The 22241-nt window shown below is 31.5% G+C and overlaps 5 protein-coding genes across 6 annotated transcripts; 3 read left to right on the top strand and 2 right to left on the bottom strand.

Moving 5' to 3' along the window:
• Positions 1-381: 381 nt before the first annotated feature.
• On the top strand, positions 382-1101 carry LOC108561779 (histone H2B). Its single transcript, XM_017919838.1, has 2 exons — positions 382-450; positions 730-1101. Exon 2 carries the CDS (start codon positions 730-732, stop codon positions 1099-1101), a length of 372 nt encoding a protein of 123 aa, XP_017775327.1. The 5' UTR covers positions 382-450.
• A 1145-nt stretch (positions 1102-2246) lies between these two features.
• LOC108561780 (synaptotagmin 1-like) lies at positions 2247-10615 on the top strand. 2 transcript variants are annotated; one of them, XM_017919840.1, is made up of 11 exons: positions 2247-2568; positions 5085-5278; positions 5337-5462; positions 5533-5675; positions 5733-5825; positions 5886-6080; positions 6135-6311; positions 9121-9229; positions 9302-9435; positions 9811-10067; positions 10136-10615. In XM_017919840.1, the coding sequence occupies exons 2-10, from the start codon at positions 5089-5091 to the stop codon at positions 10009-10011; spliced, it is 1368 nt and encodes a 455-aa protein (XP_017775329.1). In that variant the 5' UTR covers positions 2247-2568; positions 5085-5088; the 3' UTR covers positions 10012-10067; positions 10136-10615. The 2 variants fall into 2 exon arrangements, with proteins under 2 accessions (XP_017775329.1, XP_017775328.1); XM_017919839.1 differs by having other exon boundaries at positions 2249-2568; positions 9112-9229.
• Positions 10616-11539: 924 nt separating this feature from the next.
• LOC108561777 (LYR motif-containing protein 5) lies at positions 11540-12602 on the bottom strand. The gene is made up of 3 exons (XM_017919837.1): positions 12489-12602; positions 12327-12432; positions 11540-11807 (listed from the first exon to the last, which is right to left on the bottom strand). Exons 2-3 carry the CDS (start codon positions 12363-12365, stop codon positions 11592-11594), a joined length of 255 nt encoding a protein of 84 aa, XP_017775326.1. The 5' UTR covers positions 12366-12432; positions 12489-12602; the 3' UTR covers positions 11540-11591.
• Positions 12603-12734: 132 nt separating this feature from the next.
• On the top strand, positions 12735-14194 carry LOC108561776 (TATA-box-binding protein). Its single transcript, XM_017919836.1, has 6 exons — positions 12735-12799; positions 13027-13335; positions 13392-13477; positions 13535-13778; positions 13836-13939; positions 14001-14194. The coding sequence occupies exons 2-6, from the start codon at positions 13213-13215 to the stop codon at positions 14170-14172; spliced, it is 729 nt and encodes a 242-aa protein (XP_017775325.1). The 5' UTR covers positions 12735-12799; positions 13027-13212; the 3' UTR covers positions 14173-14194.
• A 5166-nt stretch (positions 14195-19360) lies between these two features.
• Positions 19361-21606, bottom strand: LOC108561774 (putative uncharacterized protein DDB_G0292292). Its single transcript, XM_017919833.1, has 3 exons — positions 21507-21606; positions 20067-21131; positions 19361-19788 (listed from the first exon to the last, which is right to left on the bottom strand). Exons 1-3 carry the CDS (start codon positions 21507-21509, stop codon positions 19696-19698), a joined length of 1161 nt encoding a protein of 386 aa, XP_017775322.1. The 5' UTR covers positions 21510-21606; the 3' UTR covers positions 19361-19695.
• Positions 21607-22241: the final 635 nt, after the last annotated feature.

Below are 22241 nucleotides of genomic sequence, written 5' to 3' on the forward strand. Positions count from 1 at the left end.
TAACCTAACCTAACCTAACCTAACCTAACCTAACCTAACGAGAAAAAATGTTCTTCAGCTTATAACAGGCAACTTGATGACAATACAAGGATGTATGTAGGCGCGTTGGAAAAGTGAGATCTTCAGCTAAACAGAACGTCGTTTCAAACAAAATACAAAGGGATATTGACTAATAAAAAATATTCATTAAATTAGAATGTTTTAAAGGTACTCTTCTTTTTTATATTACATACATAAACAAACTCATATTTTGATTTGAGACGTTTGCAATACTTTTCAATTCATATCCGTTGTCATGACAAAGTAAATAAATTAGATACAATTTTTTATTAAGCATTACAAATTCACATTAATTGGATCAGTTACAACCAGATTATAATAGAAAATTGAACAGTTCGATATAAAAATAGAGCGTTTATTATAAGTGTTGACAGATTGACGTAAGAAAAGGTAAGAAATATATTACATAGTTTTGTAATAAACAATAATAGATAATTTAATGCTCTTACTAATTAGCCAGTATTATATAACTACCGAAGTCTTTCCGGCTATTGCTACTACTTTTTTTTTTTATTAAATATTTCAATAACGAACACAAACTTCAAATGGTTGACATTGTTTTCATGGCATACTAGGATCAGTTCAGTTTTCATTTGTTCGCATTTATCATTATGTATTTATTTTTGTTTACTTTTTGTACAATATTTATATACAATAATTTACTTACAGATGTTACCAAAAACAAGTCCTAAATCCAGCAAGAAAATTGGTAAAGCTCAGAAGAAAATCTCTAAGAACGATAATAAGAAGAAACGTAAGAGGAAGGAGAGCTACCTAATTTATATATACAAAGTACTTAAGCAAGTACACCCTGACACGGGAATTTCCAGCAAGGCAATGAGTATAATGAACAGTTTCGTTAACGATATCTTCGAGCGGATTGCTGCCGAGGCATCACGTCTAGCTCAATATAATAAGCGATCCACCATAAGCAGCAGGGAAATTCAAACAGCAGTGCGTCTCTTGCTACCGGGAGAACTCGCTAAACATGCTGTTAGTGAAGGTACTAAAGCTGTTACTAAATATACAAGTTCCAAATAAACTGTAACGTTTAATTTGACGTTAATTAATACATTTTATAATTCATATGTTCTATTTAGTATTATGATATGTTTGAATAAATGATATTCAAAGAATCGCAACTTTTGTAATAAACTATGCCGTGACATACAAATTTTAGTAAATTATTCCATTATTTGCTTGCAATAAAACCGTTTAATATTTTGCACTTGTACAAGAAATACAATTTTATAAATTTAATTTTTAACGAGATATTTTATTAATATTAATTTTATAATAAATAATTTAGAGATGGTGTTGATGATGAATTGACGAAATTCCGGACATCCGCACCGTGCATTCCTACAAGCCCCAATTTCGCTTTATTACATAATTTAGCTATAGCATTATCAAATTCCTTTAGAGGTGAATTAAATTTATTAGAAGCTTTCGTAAATGAAACGTGATGGCCTTGGAAGATGGCGAAAAGAAAATAGCATTAAAAGAAAACATTTCAATTTCATTTGTGTATGGTTGAAATCGAATCCGTCTGACCGGATGGCATCTAAGTAGTTCAGTATTGTTTACATTTAAACGCAGTTAATATCGTATATCGCATTCTCGAGCACAATGCATTGGACATTTCAAATTAACAAAACAACTAAAAGGCGTTATAATATTTGAACACTTTGTTTTCTTTTTTTTCAAACAGAACATTTTCTTCAATAAAAACATTTTTCAATTGTTTCATTGCAACTGAACAGTTTCATGTTTTATTCATCCACATATTGTTGACAAATAGAAATAAAATGAATGTAAGAAAAAATCTTTCACTCAAGAGGAAATATGTAAAGGATAGAACAGTGAAATAATGGACCAACGAGTAATAATAATTTTTGGCGTTTTTTTTTTTTACATTTTCACATATTTTTGTCTGTAAGTTTTGTATTGAATTTTGCAATAATAATAATAATAATTTGGCAATGTAATTGGGATGCTTGATATTTGTTGCAAGGGAAAGAAAAGTTTAGGTGTTCATCCACAGGATGAAATGGGTAAAATATTAAATGAAAAGTAAAATCGGAAGCGTCGCCGAAAACGATGACGTAAGAACGCCGATTTACTCAATAAAATCGCGTTGTCGAGGCAGCCGCAGGAAAGCTTATCAAAGGCCCTGCGCGTTTTCGACGCCAAGACCGACGCCAGCCTGCGTACTGGACGCTTCTCGTTGGATATCGATTAAATCGTCAGCAGCAGGAGGCCTCATCCAAAACCAGCCATCTTACGCGAGTACCACAGCCTTTGCCCGGCGTCATCCCCAACGACCATCGCACTGCTGACAAAGCCGACGACTAGCTTAAACCTAGGACCATACGGTGCTTGTACTATTGGTGGATCCATTGTTGTTGCAGAAATATGGAAAGTTCGTGAATTGAAGCCAGGAATTGGGGAAAACTACTAGAGAGCGTCCAGGCACACGAGAAGAATCGTTGGAACAAAATAGATTGTGTGAGTAAGAACTTTGTTTATTTATTTATTTATTTCCTTATCATCTTTGCTACTTTTGCTGTTTATACTGCGTATACTTTCACTTGATTATATAACAAAAAAGCGTTGGCGTTCTGTCCAGATAAACTTAGTTAATCAATAAGTCTATTACATTTGATACATTGTTCTTTGCAGAAATGTCTGCAAATAATCCATTGACATGAAAATGTATAGCCTTTATTGTAGATAAATCAATAATGAAGAAGTGTTTCGTTGCGTCTTTTCATTTGATACCATCCCCTCAGAGATTTCACACAATTATCGATCTTGTCCTACATTCAATGTATTTATTATTTATCATTTTATTATATCATATTTCAATCTCTTGCCAAGCATTAAAGTTATTTGCTTAATTGTTTAAATATGCGTGTATTAATTAAACGCAAACAATAGTAATATCGATTTGAACTACGACCTCATAGAGTTCGCACAACTTCCAAATTTACGTTATGTAAATTATGCACGAATTGCTCTAATTATTGTAATCATAATTTTGTACACGAAATTTATTTAATAAAAGCATTTAAAATTTAATAAAACGTTCAAAAAGTGTGTTCGTTCTGTACAATTCCAACTTTGTAATAATAGATTCACACTATACATTCGCATAATGATAAAATCAATTCACAATTTGCTACAAAATAAAAGTTATCAACTTCATTGATAAAAGTAATTCCGGTACTAGCAAAAGTTATCGCATTAATTAATTTTATAAATGGACCAGTCCGGATTTGCGGACGCCCGCCCATTCATCGTGAAATTGACCAGGGATGTGGAATAATTGTATCCTTGTTTATGGTAGAAGAAGAAAAAAGATCTTCTTCGATGTCCTTGTCTTTGAAAAATGTTTGACATTTAAATTACATTCTTAACCCCACCCTGACCCATTTTCAAATCTCACGCAGCTTCCTTTTCCAGTTCTCTTAATATGTTATCGGAACGTGCACATACAATCGCATACACGCATATTCTCTTTACACGTTTTGTAATATATTGATTCAATTGCATATGGAATGCAAACATTTCAAATTAATGAAATTATCATTGCAATTATTGAACATTCAAACAAAATTAATTCTCGGAATATTTTAATCAACATTGTAAATATATTTTGGAATCAATACGGAAATTCGTATAATCGTGCAAAAAAAAGGGTAAAATTAATTCTGAAAATCAGAATATTCCATTTCCAATTATGGATTTCTGAAAATAAAAAAGGGAGATTGCGCATTTTAACACGCAATCTGATAAGTTTTCCTTTATATTTTTTTTTGTTATAAAAACAGTAAATATTTTGATTAATCAATTAATAAACTGTTATATAGCAATAATCAAAGGAAAAGAGCAACAAACAGATTGTGAGATTCATTGATTCAATAATTTACCATTAACTTTAAAAGTATTTAATTTTTAAATAAACATTAACATTTTGAGTGCAACATTTATAAATTCAAAATCAAATGTTTTGTCAGTAAATCACCAACATCACATATGTACACTTATCCTACAATTTTTCACAAAAATTTATAATGTTATGTAAGTGAATCTAGATTAAATTTTTCTTGATTCCATTGATCTATTTGACAGATAAAGTTATGGAGAAAATTAGATTTCATTAATATTATTACGAGCATGAAATTAAATAATAAAAATCATGTATTTTAAGTGTAAAATATCGATTTTGATTTTCACTGAAAAAATATTACCATTGTCTAATTGCAGCTAGCATTGAAGCTTATAAGAACATTTTTAAATTCATTTTTTTTTTAAATCTCAAAACCAGACATACAATAGATTTTTACTATTTCTTCCTACTGACATACTATTCTTGTATGATGGATTTGGATATTAAGTAATTGTTAAATCTCCGTCTTACAAAACCTCCGAGATTTTCACTTTGCAAACAAAATTGGGAAGATTAGGGAATTCATCGCCGCAAATGAAACCTCCTTCCGCTATCGCATGTAGTAAATTCCCAAAGGAGTTGGCAACGTTTTCATTACCGAATAACAATGTATATTCAATAATTATCATACTTATTGTTAACATCAGTTAATTCAATTCTTAAATTTCTAAATAAAATTATAATTGTTAGTGATTTTTTTTTGATAAAACTATAGTATACGCAATCTAGTTTTTCAATTATCTCCGGAAACGTAACAGACCTTGAACATAATCTGTACAATAGAAAATAGGTTACATAAGTTCTTTCAGGTATGATATTTGAAATATTAACAATAATTGTGCAAAATACAAAATATAACATAGAACATTTATTGCTAATATGATTAAATAATTTCTAGTAAAAGTATGAAGTTATGTCAATTACTTAACTAATTAAATTGATTATAAAACTGAATTTAATACAATTCTTGTAATATTTTTATTAACTGAAACTAATGAATTTGCAATTTACTGAATTTAAGAGAATTTTTGTAATATTTATTAACGGAAACTAATAATTTTGCAATTTACAGTAAAATGGCACCTTCACTAGTATCGATAATGAAGAGGGAGACTGTAGAAGTAGAAGAGAGTACTCCCGAACCTTCGCCCGAAGTGGAATTGGCCACTCCAGAGGTAGTACCGCAGGAGCCGCTTCAAACTAACATCTTTAATCATACTAAAAAGCAGTGGATGCACTCCACAACTTTAAAACCAACCGTCATAGGTACTGCACTTACATTTGGTTTATAGCAGCGCTTGTTATCACTTCCGTTTATTCGTAGCTAAGTTCAATGAGACGACGACGGACGAACCGAAACCGGATTTAGGGGAAAAAGCGACCAAGATCACCAAAGAGATTGCAAAAGAAATGGGAATTCCCACTTGGGCTTTAGTTAGCATCTTGATAGGTTCCGTACCGCACATATTCTCATCGTATAACAATTATACTAAATTTGTATGTGTGTGTATTATGTTTAGGTGTTGCTGTCATCGTGCTGGGAATATGCTTTTGCTGCATAAGACGATGCTTCAGAAAACGTCGGGCAAAGGATGGCAAGAAAGGCATGAAGGGTGTGGACTTGAAGTCCGTTCAACTCTTAGGTTCTTCGTACAAGGAGAAAGTAATGTATCGATTGCTCGTTTCTAGCAATTAATAGTAATTATTGTATACTATTTAGGTGCAGCCCGATATGGACGAATTGACTGAAAATGCCGAAGAACCGGAGGAAGAGAAACCTGAAGTGCAAAAGCTTGGAAAGCTTCAGTACAAAGTAATTTTTTAAAAGCTTTTAAAAGCGTCCTTCTAATTTAGTTTTCCTGTTAAATGGCAGCTGGAGTACGACTTCAATCAAAACAGCCTTTCAGTGACTGTGATCCAGGCAGAGGAGCTGCCAGCCCTGGACATGGGTGGCACATCGGATCCGTACGTAAAAGTATACCTCTTACCGGACAAGAAAAAGAAGTTCGAAACGAAGGTCCATCGTAAAACCTTGAGTCCCATCTTTAATGAAACATTTGTCTTCAAGGTAATTTATTGTTCTTTGCTATCGCCTCATTTCTCATAATAATTTATCTTTTAGGGCGTTCCATATGCTGATGCAATGAACAAGACACTAGTATTCGCTATCTTCGACTTCGATCGATTCTCAAAACACGACCAAATTGGTGAAGTGAAACTGCCTCTATGCACTGTCGACTTGGCTCAGACTATCGAGGAATGGCGCGAACTACAAAGTGTCGAGGGTGAAGGAGGACAGGTGATATACAGACATAATTATCAATATATTTTCTCTACTTTCTACAATATCTCAAATCACTGCCGAGAATTTCAATATACATTCATAAATTTATCAAATAGTGAAACACAAAACATACATTTAAAACTACTTTACACTATCTACTCTGCTATCTTTTATTTCTTTAAACTTTTTAGTAGAATCAAAAAAAATATGATTTTTAATAGTTCTTTAAATTATCTGTCATTCACTAACTTGACTTCTATCATCGTATTCCTTATAATTACTAATGTAGCTTAATCGGGTTGTGACGAAGAGCTAATTAATTAGAGTATTTCTCCCAAATCAGTCTCAAGCCAATCCCAATCTGCCAAATTACATATAATTCAATAATGATAACTATTCGATAAACTTTTCTCTGGGGTTCTCCAAATGAAGTAATCAAACGAATGGTGATTTAAAGTATCGATATATATATTAAAGTCACTGTTTGATAAATTACTGAATATATGACACCCAGTTCTCACCATATAAAGTCATTTGCACTGTAATTAAATTCCAATACAGCACCTTATTAATTATTATTTAAGAAAATGCTGGTGCTATACTACCTTTAAGGACTAAATTTTCCCATAAATTTAGTATTTTAAATTATTAGAAAGAGTTTGGAGTTTATCTAGTAGATATACACGCATACCAAATCAATGGTTTATTCAAAACTAATTAACTTAATATCAATTTAACGTATTTCAAGTGCTAGGTATGTATATATTGAATAAACCATGAATTGTAGTGTTTTTGTTTTGTTTTGTTGAAATAATTATCTCATATTTTAATTGATATCGTTTTACAAAGATAATCTTACAGTTTTAGGGTTCGTTAATACTTCACACTTGTTTTTTTTTCTTCATTTTGAATTGTTTTACTTTGTTTTTCCTAAGATTACCTTTGTAATAATAATATTAATAATAAGTACAGAAAACCCGATCGAGTTTTTCAGGATGGAACTGGCCGTTAGTATACATGAATATGAATCTGAAAATCAGAAAGGAAAGATAACGTGTCACCATCAAATATAAACTTGTTATATTTGATTACCTTACTGTTAGATTGAGTCGACTTTGAGTAATTGACGTAAATTGTTTTTTTCTCTTTTTCCTAAAAATTCTATGCTCTGCTTTGGTTTGGCTGTGCTATGGTTGTGCCGGCCGCGCATGCATGACGCTTCCAAACAATCAAATCAAAATCACGTAAGTATCGACCGTCATTTTCATATAACATACAAATACTTAATTCGAGGAAAATACTTAACGGAATGCCGGATCAGAGAGATGGCATTGATTTTAAGTGTTTTCCCGTGAATATGACATTAAGGAAACAACGCAGAGACATACGCAAAATTGAATGCTCATCATTAATGTTGAGTTGTTTCCTTAGCATACAATACTTTCAGACTTACTTAAACAAAAAATATTTACATACACACATACACAAAGGTAATATTACTTTATATAAGCCATACAACTACGGCAATGTATTTCTACAAATTCACATAATATTGAAATAGATTACTTTTATTATTTACATTTTTTTTAAACACATTTCGCTCCCAAAAAAAAAATAAAAAAGAAATTATACAAATTATTGAGTTTCGTTAAAATTCGTAGTTTGTTTACTTTGTTTGTAAATATCTTACCTGTTTTCCTGCATTTGCATGGTTTTCCTTTGTTAGCATCAATCTGTTTAAAAATATAACAGTTTTTATATATATATATATGTATATGTATATATATATAAATATTCTGGCTGCAAAACAATACAACAACTATGAAACAACTTATATACTTCCATCACAATGGCATCTAAGAAATTATTATACTTGGGAAACATATTGTTTGTTTGTTTTTCAAATCGAATTTGTTAGTGAGTTGCATGATTATTCCGCACCTTAGTTAGAAATACTACATTTTTGATGTTGTCGTTGATATTTTTCTTTTTCGAACGCACAGTACAACTATTGTTCTTAGTTTTCATCTATTGATTCTTTGTGATTTCAAATATATCTAAAGTACCCGAAGACATCGAAAAGGTATTTGATTACTAATTCTGGTTATTTCAGATGGATAACTTACCCCTCTACGTAGTTCATTTTAGATACAAATTCCTATAATTTTATTATTATTTTACATATTATTTTTTAACTTTCCTGTACTGTGTTTAGATTAAGCTGGTTTGAGCTGGGTGTTTTAGAATTTTGATGGAAAGTTAGTGCGAGAAAAAAATATGTATGTAAAAAAAAGTGAATCCTAAATTTTTTTCAAACTGAACGAAGATTTTGATTTCCGGGACGATATAGTCGTCCGCTTCATAGGCATAACCACGCTAAGTGTTTGTCTCCTAGGTGTTGTGCCCCCGACCCCCTTCAAGCTCAGAATCCTTGAATCGAAAGTATGACCCCTTGCCCTTCTATTTTATGGTCTTCTTACCCTGACCCTCTTTATTAAAAGACCGACACTTCTTCAAGCTTGACCACACTATTCTTTGATTGCGCATGCAAATAGGGTTTCAATTTTACTAAATCTGTGACTGTGTCCGTGTTGTTCACGATTGTTTTTATTTAATTTTATTGCTGAACAAACTGAATATCACCTGTTTTTTTTTATATGTTTGTGATTGTTGTCCTGCCACCCCCGTAATCATATGAGAATATATATATATATTCCTGTGTTTAAGCATCGCAAACAACAGATTACTGTGATTAAGCTCCACGAGTCTGTGTACCGGCTACAGTGCCCTTCATCTTTGATCTATGATATTGCAGGAAAACAAGTTGGGAGATATTTGCTTCTCTTTGCGTTATGTACCGACCGCAGGAAAACTTACCGTCGTTATCTTGGAAGCCAAAAATCTTAAGAAAATGGACGTCGGTGGATTATCTGGTAATATAATAACAACCTCAACATTTGCGCAACATTTTTTTTTTGTTCTAATACATTTTATTTTCGTTAAAGATCCTTACGTGAAGATCGCCCTTATGCAGAATGGAAAACGGCTGAAGAAGAAGAAGACTAGCATCAAGAAGTGCACTCTGAATCCCTATTACAATGAATCATTTACTTTTGAAGTACCATTTGAACAGATACAGGTACAATCTATTTTGCTATTTAAAATGAATTCTATATTTATTATTTCTCATAAATTGAACTACATTTGCTTCTTTTGAAATATAGCAATATAATTTATATTTAAGTTTAATTTAATTAATTTGAATATAAAATAATTATAAAACTTAGAACTATTGAAATTAAGTTATATATATTTTGTATGTTACGGTAGCGTCGAATTCGAAATATTCAATATCAAAAAAAATAAAAAGATCGATTAACAAACAGTTTGGACTAGGGACAAATCGGGTAACGAACACTTTCCCAAAAGATTTTTTATGTTAGTACAACAAACACTTGTTCGGTTAACCCTACTTTTATATTAATATTTTGTTTTCTTTTTTTTAATTTTATAGAAAGTTAACTTGCAAGTAACGGTGGTGGATTACGACAGAATTGGAACGTCTGAACCAATTGGAAAAGTGGTATTAGGATACAACGCTAGTGGAACTGAGTTACGTCATTGGTCTGACATGCTGGCATCTCCGAGACGCCCAATAGCTCAGTGGCATACATTGAAGGATCCCGAGGATGGTGAGAAGAAAGACAAGGATTAAATTGGAACTGTTTGAAAAGAAAAATCTCTTCATTGTTATTTAAAAAATATTATAAGGTAAAGCAAAACACTTCGTGGAATCCAATTATTCGATAAACAATTTATGGATTGTTCTTCGTTTACAGGTTATTGGAGTTATTGGTTAATCGAAACAAACAAAAAAAATGCATGAAAGAAAACAAGTAATCTCTATATTCGTTTAAAAATAATTCTAAAAGTATCTAAAAAAAATATTGGTTATTATGTGTATGATTGTACCATCCTACGATATCGGTATGATATATATATTTTATTAAACTATAAATAAATAATTGGATTTCATTCAGGCTAATTCGATGTAATATTAATAATTATAAAGTTAACACTATTGTTTGTGATGTAGTTACCTTGAACCAAACAAAAAAAAAAGTAATGGAAATGTAAGGCTTGTTAAAATTCTGTGTGTACCCCTGAACGACTTCCAATCCAATTTATTTCGGGCTTATGATATATTTTGTTATTTAAAAAAAAATGTTTATGTAAATATGTGAGAAAAAATCTTTTCTTCCTGATTTGTTATATAGAAGCGCAGACAGGGTTTTACTTTATAATTATTTACCCCAAAAGAAGCCATGCAAAAAGAAAAGAGAAATTAATGAGAAGAAACGAATTCTTTTTATACGATTATAAAAGTAATCATATCTACTTATGTGACTATAAAAAAAAGTATTAGATTGTTAGAGCATAAATGACAATAGTTTATTCATAGGATACGGTTCGTTTAATTAGTAAATTGAATCTTATTATTTTGTGACGAAGCACAAATTGCCCCTTAAACGTTGTTATTCTTTAAGATTGTTTAATCAAATTTCCGAAATGAAAGATAATTTTCTCTTTTATTTCAACCACTCAGTTTTGATATTATCTCCTTCCTTTGTATGTGTATATAACTATAAATACTGTTCAAAGTAATGGAAATGGATGATGTTGTGTATAATGTAGAAAAAAAATGGCGCCCCCCAGTTTATATATTCTCTTCTCCTCCTCCGAAAAAAGAAAATGATGATGAAATACACTAATGGGCCCAATAAGAATGAAATCAGCACTATCAAGAAATTATATAATACTTTCTTACGTTTAGTAGACACATGGAAACTTGTGATTTGTATAATTAGTTTGCGCACCCAGCTTTAAGAGGATGGCAATATAGACGAACTTGTGGCGGAATAGGAATAATGTAAAATGTGTGTAAACTATTTTTCATTTAGTTTCAGTTTATAAACAGCTTATAAACAAATATATATATATATATATTTAGAGAAAAAAGATAGTTCATATATATATATATATAGCACTTTATCTATATATACATATATATATATATAATAAATATAAATAGTTAATTTTTAAATGTTATAAAGAACAATAAGTATGAATAAATATATTATATTGTGAGATTAAATAAAAACGTGGCAAACTTTTGCTCTTGTTATGTAGAAAGTAATAAAAATAATAATCATATCACTTCTCCTGTTAAAAAAAAATGAAAACCCTTTCTCATCTACATTTATTTTACTATAGTTACATTGTTTATCAATTTTATTAAAGCTCATCTTCATTGTAATACCTCCGTTTCAGTGTTCGGTATTTCTTTAACATGTACAAGGCCTCTAACTCTTTTATGATGTATTGTCCGTGGGATATCATCTTCTCGATCTTTTCCGGATCGGTTTCCCCGCGATTCTTCATGAACGCACTGTGCAATCGCTTTCTAAAGTAATCATAGCCATGTGGATAATCTTTTCCTAAATGTAGTAACTGGAACAAGAAAATGTTACATTATAATCATATTATATGTCTATTTATGTAATGTAATAAAAACAAACTGATGATGACGATCGTGTTGCAAATTATTGTTTTCCCATCTTTTTTTTTTTGCGATTAGCTCAAAGGTCCTCCTTTGGTACTACCTTTAAGGTAGTTTAAATTAACAAAAATGTATATATTCTTAAGTAAAATTATATTTTATTACAAAGATAAGAAAACGTTGCTCACAAATTATATAAAGTTATTAGGATTTATTTATATGCAAGTAAATACCTTATTCTTATTATTTATTATTTCTATTTACTTAAAATGTATAGTTAATATTGTTTACTGAAAAGGTGAGCAGAAGCAACAACACTGAATGTGTTTGGATTGGTTCTCAACTCAGAATTTAGATAAATGTATCTATAATAGAGCAGACATAAATTTGTGGTTGACGGCCACTGAGGTGAAAAACTTCGTAACAAATGCATGAGCTTGTTTGAAGTATTATTAGATGATATTTATTACCATTTTATACAATTCTACAACTTTTCCTCTTTGAGACATGGTTTAAAATTCCCGCCTAAACTGTATTATTATGTTCAATGGAGATCGTTGAGCACCACCATATGTTCTACAAAAAAGGTTCCCACAAAAATAACTATTTATTATAAGTATTGTATTACGTACCTCAGTAAACTGTATTTGAAATATTAACGATTAATGTTATTATTAATATTATAGTATTACAATTTAGTAGAAGACGAGGAGCACTTGTATCGTTTAGTGTGTGTCCTTGTCAACTAATTCAATAACGACGTCAAGAATAAACAGATAAGATGCTCTCCAATAATTGTTAAAATAATTTGATTTACTTGATATGTATTAAAATTTTATGCTAATTGTTAAAATCTTTACGTGTATACAAGGTATTCTAGATTATATTTGGCTCCAGAAGTAAACTCTTGATGTTGTGTAATAATTATAATTACATTTATTTGGTAAGATTACTCTTAGCAATTTATGTTTCTTCAATTTCTGTAATCCATGATATAAGTATAGAAGATACACCAATGTTGACTTAGTTATGCAACCACGATATCATTTCTAAATTGCGCATAATATAGCATTAAGCAATTACTTGAAAATATAAGATATTAATTATTTATAAAATGATTTTATAGATAAAATAAATAAAATTATAAAAATTAGCGTATTCAAATTGCAGATCAAAGATGTCTCTAGTAGTCATGAACTGTAAACATGAAAAGTAAGAGGCATGGCCGGCCATATGGGCATGTTGTTCGACAGCTGATCTTTTAGTTCAGTTTCTTCAATGAAACGAAAATAACTCGATGCTTTGCACATAATACGTCTGCTGCTTACTATTAACTGAAGCTAAAATTATATAACTATGGAGGACAAACATGATGGTGTAGCAAAAGTGTTGCAAAGCCCTGCAAAACAGCCTACTCCAGCTGTTCCCGTTCCTGATTGGTCAACACCATCACCAAGCACAGCAAAGACTACAGCACAGGTAATTAAAAGAGAATATGATTTTTTTTTCAATTTTATTGATCATCTCAATTACAGCCAGCAAGTTTGCTGTCCAATGCTTCTATGACTGTTGTTACACCAGGTTCTGCAATAGGAGACCCGAACATACAATTGAATATAAAGTAAGTGTAGTTTAATATTTTCAAATGTTACTTAATTAATTGCATGTATATTTTTAGTAATTGTGTAGCAACTATAGATGTTGGGTGTGAATTGAATTTGATGACCATAAATTTCCGAACTAGAAATTCAGAATACAATCCAGCAAGGTTCAATGCAGTTATTATGAGGATAAGAGATCCAAGGTGTACAGCATTGATTTTTAGGACAGGCAAGATTGTCTGTACTGGATCAAGAACGGAAGCTGATTCATTCCTGGCTTGCAAAAAATTTGCAAGGATTTTGCAGAAGTTGAACTTCAAAGTAATATTGTGTTTAAAAATTATAGACCATGTATTTATATTAAAAATATTTTTTTAGGTGAAATTTACAAATTTTAAGATACACAATTTATTAGCTACATGTGATTTACGATTCCCCATTAAATTGGAGAATTTGCATCAGTTGCATGGACAATTCTGCAGGTATTTTCTAATTTATACATTATTTTATATACATTTTATTGAGTACATATTTTTTTTTTAGTTATGAACCAGAATTATTTCCAGGATTGATTTATAGGATAGTTAAGCCAAGACTTGTAATTGTTATTTTTGTTAATGGAAAGTTGTGCTTCACTGGAGCAAAGAGTAGGAATGATATTAAGGAAGCTTTGGAAAATATTTATCCAATTTTAAAGAGTTTCAGGAAGAACTGATATTGTTATGTTTTTTTTTATTATTATTATTACATTTATAATCATTAATTTATATCTTTCATTTTTATTCGTATGATTTCAATAAATATTTGATATATTTATACAACTAATTAAATTGCTTTCATTTGTTCACATTTAGACATACTTTGTATAATAGTACAATTCGATAAGCAATATACTCTTGTGATAATAAAATTGAACACTGCTATTCAGTAATTTAGTTACATTATAACATGATTATGAAATAGAGCGTAAATATTTACACTGTAGATTGCTATGTAAGAAAATAGTCGTTAAGAAATTTATAAGACTGTATATAAAAAAAAATATGCAACAAACAATGGTTAAGATTTTAATTTTGGAAGATTTTAACTCTACAGTCTGCCTTAGGATGATGTTTATACAATTACATAATAATTTACTTTTATTAAAGGAAACACAAATTATCCATTGCACTAATTATAAGGACTATCGACCTTTTTCTTTTAATTTACTTGAGAATTGACAATTTTAGAAAAATTGTATGTATGTATATTATTAATTAATTTCTATTTGTATTGATATTTTATTTTCGCTAAGTCATTTGTCAAAATATCCATGTTACAGAATATCAATTTTTGGTGAACAACTTGTATATTCGCAATTTAGATACATTAGAATTAGTCTATTACTTATAACATAGCTTTTATGGCAATTCACAGTTTAATTTCTTTTGCTGTTATAATAACCAACTTTATCTTTTTTTGTTTATGTTATTTTAAAACTTGCATATTCATTTATTCGTTAAGTTATAAGATCATTGTAAATTACTTATGTTAATAATATAATATTTACGTTTACATAACTAAATTAATTTTATACTAGGATTACATCATGTCCGAGATTTCGTCAATGTGCGTAGCATCTTACACCACACGTCCTCTCTAATATATATATATATTCAGTATGTTGCTGTTACTTATTGATTGTGAATTATCAGCTCTTGTTCATTCACATAATCTAAATGTAAATTGTCCTGACGTCAAGCGTCCGCGTCTCGACGTACTTGTTGGCGTGGATACATATTTATACATGTATTTTCCATGTAAACCAAAACCTCAAACAATATTCCTATATTATCAAATGACGCACTTTGGTTTTATTTCATCGATCGATCTCAATCGTGTTTTTTTTTTAATTTCGTGTGCTAAAGAAGCAGTATATTTATGGATGTATGAATACAGGAAATAATACACGATATCTATTTTAACGGAGAAGTGTAATCCTTATTATTTCAGTTGAATTGCGAGTGGAATTAGGCAAAGTATATAATAATTAATAAGAATAATATTTATTGAAACAATAAAAAATATTTATATAATTATAACTAAATAAATATTCCGCCTGCAAAAGATAATATGTAGGTAATATGTAGTCTTCTGTGGGGAAGAGACGCCGGCATCTTTCCTTAATGACGGACGACAACAACTTTGGATTCATGTTAATAAGTATTCTTGAATTCGAATTCAAATATTTTTTTGTGGATAAGTTCTCATTAAATATTTGTTTGTTATAGAACGAATCACGACTGACTTATACATTCAAACAATATTTATTGGCCAAACTCTCATCGTAGACTCGGCAACACGCAGCTTTTGTTGGTTACTAACAATTAATTCTGCTTGTTCTATCGTTCGGGTCGACCCACAAACCAATCGACAAATGGGCACGAAAATTGGGAAATTATCAAGAAATACTGATAAGAAGACACTGAAATATCATTGAATATATGTTATTGTTTTCAGGATAGCAACTTTATTTCCTGTTAATTTTCCTTGGATAAAAGCTTCGTCTAGTATTGTCAAAGTATTGTACACCGATAAATATCTCAGCGAATATATTTGCAGCTGCAGCAGCGTCATTCGTAAATAAATCAAGTTTAACCTAGTTTATTTTCTGGAATCGGTGATATCGATTAATGGTGCTCTCCTGTTGGTATACGCTCTGGGGCTTCAGTTTAGTTCGTCGACCCCTAAACGTTTTCCGTGTTGCACAAGTTGCATCCTTGTGACCTACATTTCAAAAAGCTCTATCGACTATTAGCCTTAGAGCAGGTGTAAAGACCCCAATACTAACTGGGTCAATTATATATGTTTACCCTTTCCTAAGCTTTATACAGTTTATAATGCCTATCACTAAAACGATTATTATTATTACTCTGTTGTAGAATATTAACAATTTGAATTAAACTTTCCATGTTTAATTCACTTTTATTTATTCTTGTTGAAAACTTATTTAAAAATAAATATTTCTTATTGAAATGATGAGATTGTGATAATTGAATAATTTAGTTATATAAAAAAATATCTAATATGCGATTGGCTTCTTTATAATTATATGTAGAAGTACCAGCTATAGTTTTTAAAACGCATTTAAAGTTTGTTTGTTTGTTTTTTTTGTTTTTAAATATAGAAATTATAAATTCCAATATTCCAATAGAAATTATGTTTGGTAACCACTGACCTAGGCTGTTCAACATTCGGGATCTATTACATTTTTAATTAAGTGAAAAAGTGATTTTAAATCAATATATTATTTATGATTATTATGAATATTATATTCTCGAACAATACATAAAATATAATATTGATATGATTATTATTGGACAAAGTGCAAGTAAACCACACCCAAAAACTCCGGTAATCAATTATAATATTTAAAATAAAATATGTTTTCCTACTATAAAATGATCTAATGAATTACTTTGATTAGTTTAACAGAAAGGAAATTGAATTCAACTAAAGAGAAAATCTCAAATAAACTGATGATTGCTCTGCTAGTAATTGTGTTTTGTAGCAAACATATTTAGGTCCGTTGGTAGATTGTGACCCTTGACATTTTCCCAGCCGCAGTGCCCTTTAGATGAACTCTACTCTCCTCTCCCAGTTAGATCTACCTGTGTAATTTGCAAACAACGCAATTGTTTGCTTTATATTATTTCACATATTACAATAATAAATTGAATAAATAATATACACATTGAATTTCTGCGTGTAATGCTGTTGTTCTACAATATTTTATTGCATGTTACACAAGGCCTTTATGATTGCGTGGGTCACGTTTTAAAAAATGTATTGTGCAAGATAATCAATATTTTGTTTAACCCACGCGAGTGGGGTTTGCGAGATTTAGTTTGGTGCATAAAGCAATTTTCGTAGCACGTAATAATTTAGATACTTCAAAATGGCTTCCCTTATCTCACAAAATCAATGGTGACCAGATTGTGTTATTCAAGAATGTTTCCAACATCTTACGTAAAGTTTATATACACTCATATGTTTATTTAATTGACAATTTATTTTATTTTTTTAAATTTTTACTAATTCATGTAATAACAAATGGATTGACAATTTACAAATATTTCTAATGATTAATCTACGAACTGTCAATTATTTGATATGCATGATGAGTCTCTAAAAAGTGCGATGAAGATACGTAAGATAGAAAATAAATCATCATTTGTAAATCATAAGTTAAATGTATAATCATTACGATTAATTAGAATAAAGATTGATGTAATCGTATTATCTAAATTAGTATACTTACATATTTGTAGATCGGTATATTTAGAAATAGTTTTGATAGGGATATTGTAAAATAGAAATAAAGCAAATTTAATTGATCTCACATTTATTTATCAGTCATATATAGTTTAACATTATATACACATATAATTAAGTATAATAATAATAGTATATATGTAATAGCATTAATGACATTCCGAATGCGTACGTTCTCGCGCTAGAAGGAATGTTACAAGTTAAAGTTTTTCAGCCTAAGTCCTACAATATATCAAAATATAGTTATATACATTTGGTATAAAATTAAGGGGATATGTACATTGTTTAAAGTGGGCATCGAACGGATCATAACATAGTTAAACAATAAGGAAGAGGAGGAGATACACGTGACAAGCAATGTATATAATATTATGTATATATATATATAATGTAATAAGTTAATTTCTTAGTTTCATGTTGTTGCTTTTTTTTTTCACTTAATAGTTTTAATGTCTTCCTAAGGTACTGAGTTTTCATTTCATTTCTAGTATAATGGACGATAATAATGATCTAATGTTAAACGAATATTCAGATAGATAATGTACTTTTTCTTTTAGGAAAATATATGTCTTCAATTCGTCTATATCAAAAATAATGAAGGCGGCTCTATCAAGAAAATAACGACTCTATAAGCTGAAAATAGATTTTTCAATTTCAAGCTTTCATTTCAAGTTTTGCTGTAGTCATTTTCACATCAGTTTAATAACTAAGAAATATTGAAGAGAAAGCACTAGAAAATATCCGAACGCATTCTCATTTTTTGTTTTGTTTTGTCCACCTTAAGTAGCTTATTTTAAATATATTTATTGAAAAAATAAATAAAAATGAAGCGCATTGAATGGAAGAGCGTCAGTTGAATACCTTCACTACACACTTCCCCGTATTAACAACAGCAACATTACTCCATCTCGTTTTTGTTTTGTTTGTTTTTTTATTTATTTTGTACTTTCCCAGTGCAGCTCCTTGATACAAAACACAAATACTCTCGTTTCTCTCAAATCACGACGGGGATTCTTTCAACATTCATGACAAAAACAGAAATATGTTTTATTTTCATGTTCATTTCGATTTGTTTTCTTCAATGAAAAAAAAAAGTGACGACGGCGATTTACAATTCAATTTGATTTATAAATTCAGATCGCTACTCGTGTCGTTATTTTTTCTTGTTTAGATCATGTTTTTCGAATGAAACAAACTACTTGGGCGCAGTCCTTCGTTTCTCTGTATCACAGATGTAATGTCTGCAATCTTTAAAAATATGAAGTATTGAAGAGATATGCAACATCTACCGTGACAGATCAACTAGAAATTCACGTAAATTGTTACATGTACTTGATCTGTTAAGGTAGGCGCTATCAGAAACCTCGTAACTCTAAACATTAAAAACATCGATCTATAGGGGAAAAGAACCTCAACTACCTCACGAAAGCGAAGCAAATTTATAATAAATATTTTATTATATTCGTAATTATATATTTTTTTTTGTAATTGTGTAACAAAATTGACATTAGATTGACTAACCATAAGATGCTCATTATAAATTTTCAACGCCTTCATTTACATTATGTTAATATGTTATTTTTTCTTCTTCTATATAAATATGTTTCCTTTAGTATATATATTTTAATAAATTAAGTCTCGTCCACGTGTCTGATTCCCTTATATACAACAGGCATCATCATCTGGTTCCATCCGCTCTTTTTCATGGATAGTTCCAGACGGCACTGACGAAAATACAATTCAAATAACAAAGAAGTGACGACGCGTTCTTCCTAATACGTGGTGCAATACAGAAGAAATTGCTAATACTATATTTATATATCAATCAGTCTTAAAATCAATGACATAGAGCTCTAGGTAATCTTCCGGAAAGGGATGATTTTTTTTTGTGTGTTAAATGTTATGTTCTTCAGCCGCTAATAACTTACTTCTGCTTTTTGAGTACAGACAACTGATGAGTCAAGCTGTCCTCGCTGGAGATGATGCGTTTACGCATCGTCGGCTTCACGTCCTCCGCCTGCAACAGAAAAAAGAAAAACAAACATATAATTTACAAATAACTGCGCCTCATAACCTACCCCAACATTCCTGGCAGCGCTCCAACAGCTGACACTATCTTTAGAGCGTTGAGCGTCCATGAATGGGGAAAACGATTTGTGGGATGGGCGCGAAATAAATGAATGACAAATATGAACATGCGTTCAACCGAAATATCCCCCATCCATTCATGATTTATTGATGATCATTATGATTGTGATGTAAAGGATCGTATCGATCGGGGTGTGTGATACTTACTTCGAGGGTCTTCTCCATATCCAACATATGCTTGATGGTGTCGTATACGGAAGGAGTTCTCTGACGGTCCTTCTTGTTCGACTTCATCATATTGTTTATGGATTTGGTGAATGCGTGTTTGATGGGAGTCGCCGGTCTCAAAAGGACCTCTTCTTTTTGTCCTCTTGCGTCACGCTTGGGGGGAGCGAACGTCGTAGTGCTGCTGGTCGATTCCGTTGACGTCATAACGCCCTTGCGATCGGTGAATGGTACATTGCCGAAGTTTCTCTTATCGTTGTGTTTACGTTGTTTCTTGTTGCCTCTCTGGAACCAACGCTGCCTCTCCTCTGCCAATTTATCCTCGCGATAAGGTTTCGCTAATTGCTTCAGCTCCTCGACTTCTTCATCTTCCCTGTTATTGTTGTTGTTGTTGGGCGGATACTCGTCCAACTTTCCGTATACTTCATCGTCGTTGTTGTAATTTCTGTTGTAATCTGATGAGTCTTTGTAATTTCTGTTGTAATCTAACGAGTCTTTGTACATCTGCGACATGATCAGACTCTGCAGGAATGCGGCGTTGACGTCGTTGTAGTTGCTGGTGTCGTCATTCTCGTAATACATTTCGTGCCCAATGGGTTGAGCGTCCTCGCGCTGTTCTCTTTCGTTTTCTTGGATCATCTCCTCCTCCAAATCGTCAACAGGATTAACGGCATCGTCGTAACCATAATAGAATCCGGATCTCATCAAGGGCCTATCGTAATAGTACGGCAGTACGGCTTGATAAACTTCGTATTTCGATGTTCTCGGATAGTAGACCGGGTACGAAGAATAAGATTCATGAGGATAATAGTAATCGTCGTAGTTCTGGTTGTATGGGTATAGGTCATAGTAGTTCATTGGGTATCTTTGAGATGGTAGCATTTGTTGGTAATGCTGAGCTTGAGCAGGTTGACCTGTTGAAGTCCATGAATTGCGTTGTGAGGGTGCACGGCCGTAGCGTTTCGTACCGTATATCGTTGGATAAGCGTCGCAAAGCACGCAGATTATCATTAATACTTGAATTGCTTGCAGAACCTTCAAAGCCATCTGAAATTACAAAGAATACCTTTGTTGTGTCTCTGTGTTTGCCAGTCTTTTGATAATGGGTACAGTTCCCTTTTTTAAATATGGTCTAACGGATTAAGGTTGTGCGCGCTTTCCAAAGCCCTTTGATAAATGGATTGTAAAATTGCCGCGCGACCTACTTTCTCTCAACAGGTTGATTTTATCTTTATTCGTTGAATTTAACAATTCAATATAATTCAAGATAAATATAATTAAAACTATATGAAAAATTTATATTCATTGTATATTGTTATTGCATCTTTGGAAATTATAAATTTAAATATTGGTTTTGATATTATTAAATTTAAAAATCGAATATCTTAATCAGCACAATTTATTACCATATTGTTTTCTTACCATATTGTTTAGTAATTTGTCTCGGGGATTTCACTTCCGAAAGTTGTTCACCAGCGTTCTTAGTTGTTTCGCACAAGACGTAAAAATGAAAATGTGCCCCCAACAGTTATGACCCATATATATAGGTACGAAACAGCCGCCCCCACTCCGATCTGCCCACACGTTATCAATGAACGTTGTAGTGTGGGTGCGGGGGCGTGAGGGGCGGTAGCGGCGCGTATACGAAACTGCGACAACGGCGATCATTGGTTGGTCCGAAACGAGTCCGCAGAAATTCAATTGGAGACGATCGTATTGATCGTTGAGCAGCGTCGCGACGCCGGCGCAGACGACGCCGCTCCACATACATTTCCTGCCTGGAAATAGCCCAAATTATGTGTGGATATGTTTGTCTCTCTCCTTTCTAAGAGCCCGTGCTCTCCACAGCTCGTTGCCGCCACCGTCATCGCCGCCTCCGCCTCCCACGCTCCACAGTTTCATTCATAAGTTTATAGGATTCTCAACCCTTCCAGCATTGATTCTTTTATTGAAATTGATTCGTGTTTGTAATACGCAAAACACACCTCTCTTCGGCCTGCCATCCACCCAACATACATATTTCATCAAGAAACAGTTATTAAAACAATGTACATTATTCTTTTATTCGAGGAATATTTGAAGAAAATACGTAGAATAGAGTTTGATGACCACTGACCTAGACCAATCATGTCTAATGAACGATAATCACAGAACTGA

This window comes from Nicrophorus vespilloides, unplaced genomic scaffold (genome assembly GCF_001412225.1).
Source record: "Nicrophorus vespilloides isolate i.1.1-1 unplaced genomic scaffold, Nicve_v1.0, whole genome shotgun sequence".
Classification (NCBI taxonomy): domain Eukaryota; kingdom Metazoa; phylum Arthropoda; class Insecta; order Coleoptera; family Silphidae; genus Nicrophorus; species Nicrophorus vespilloides.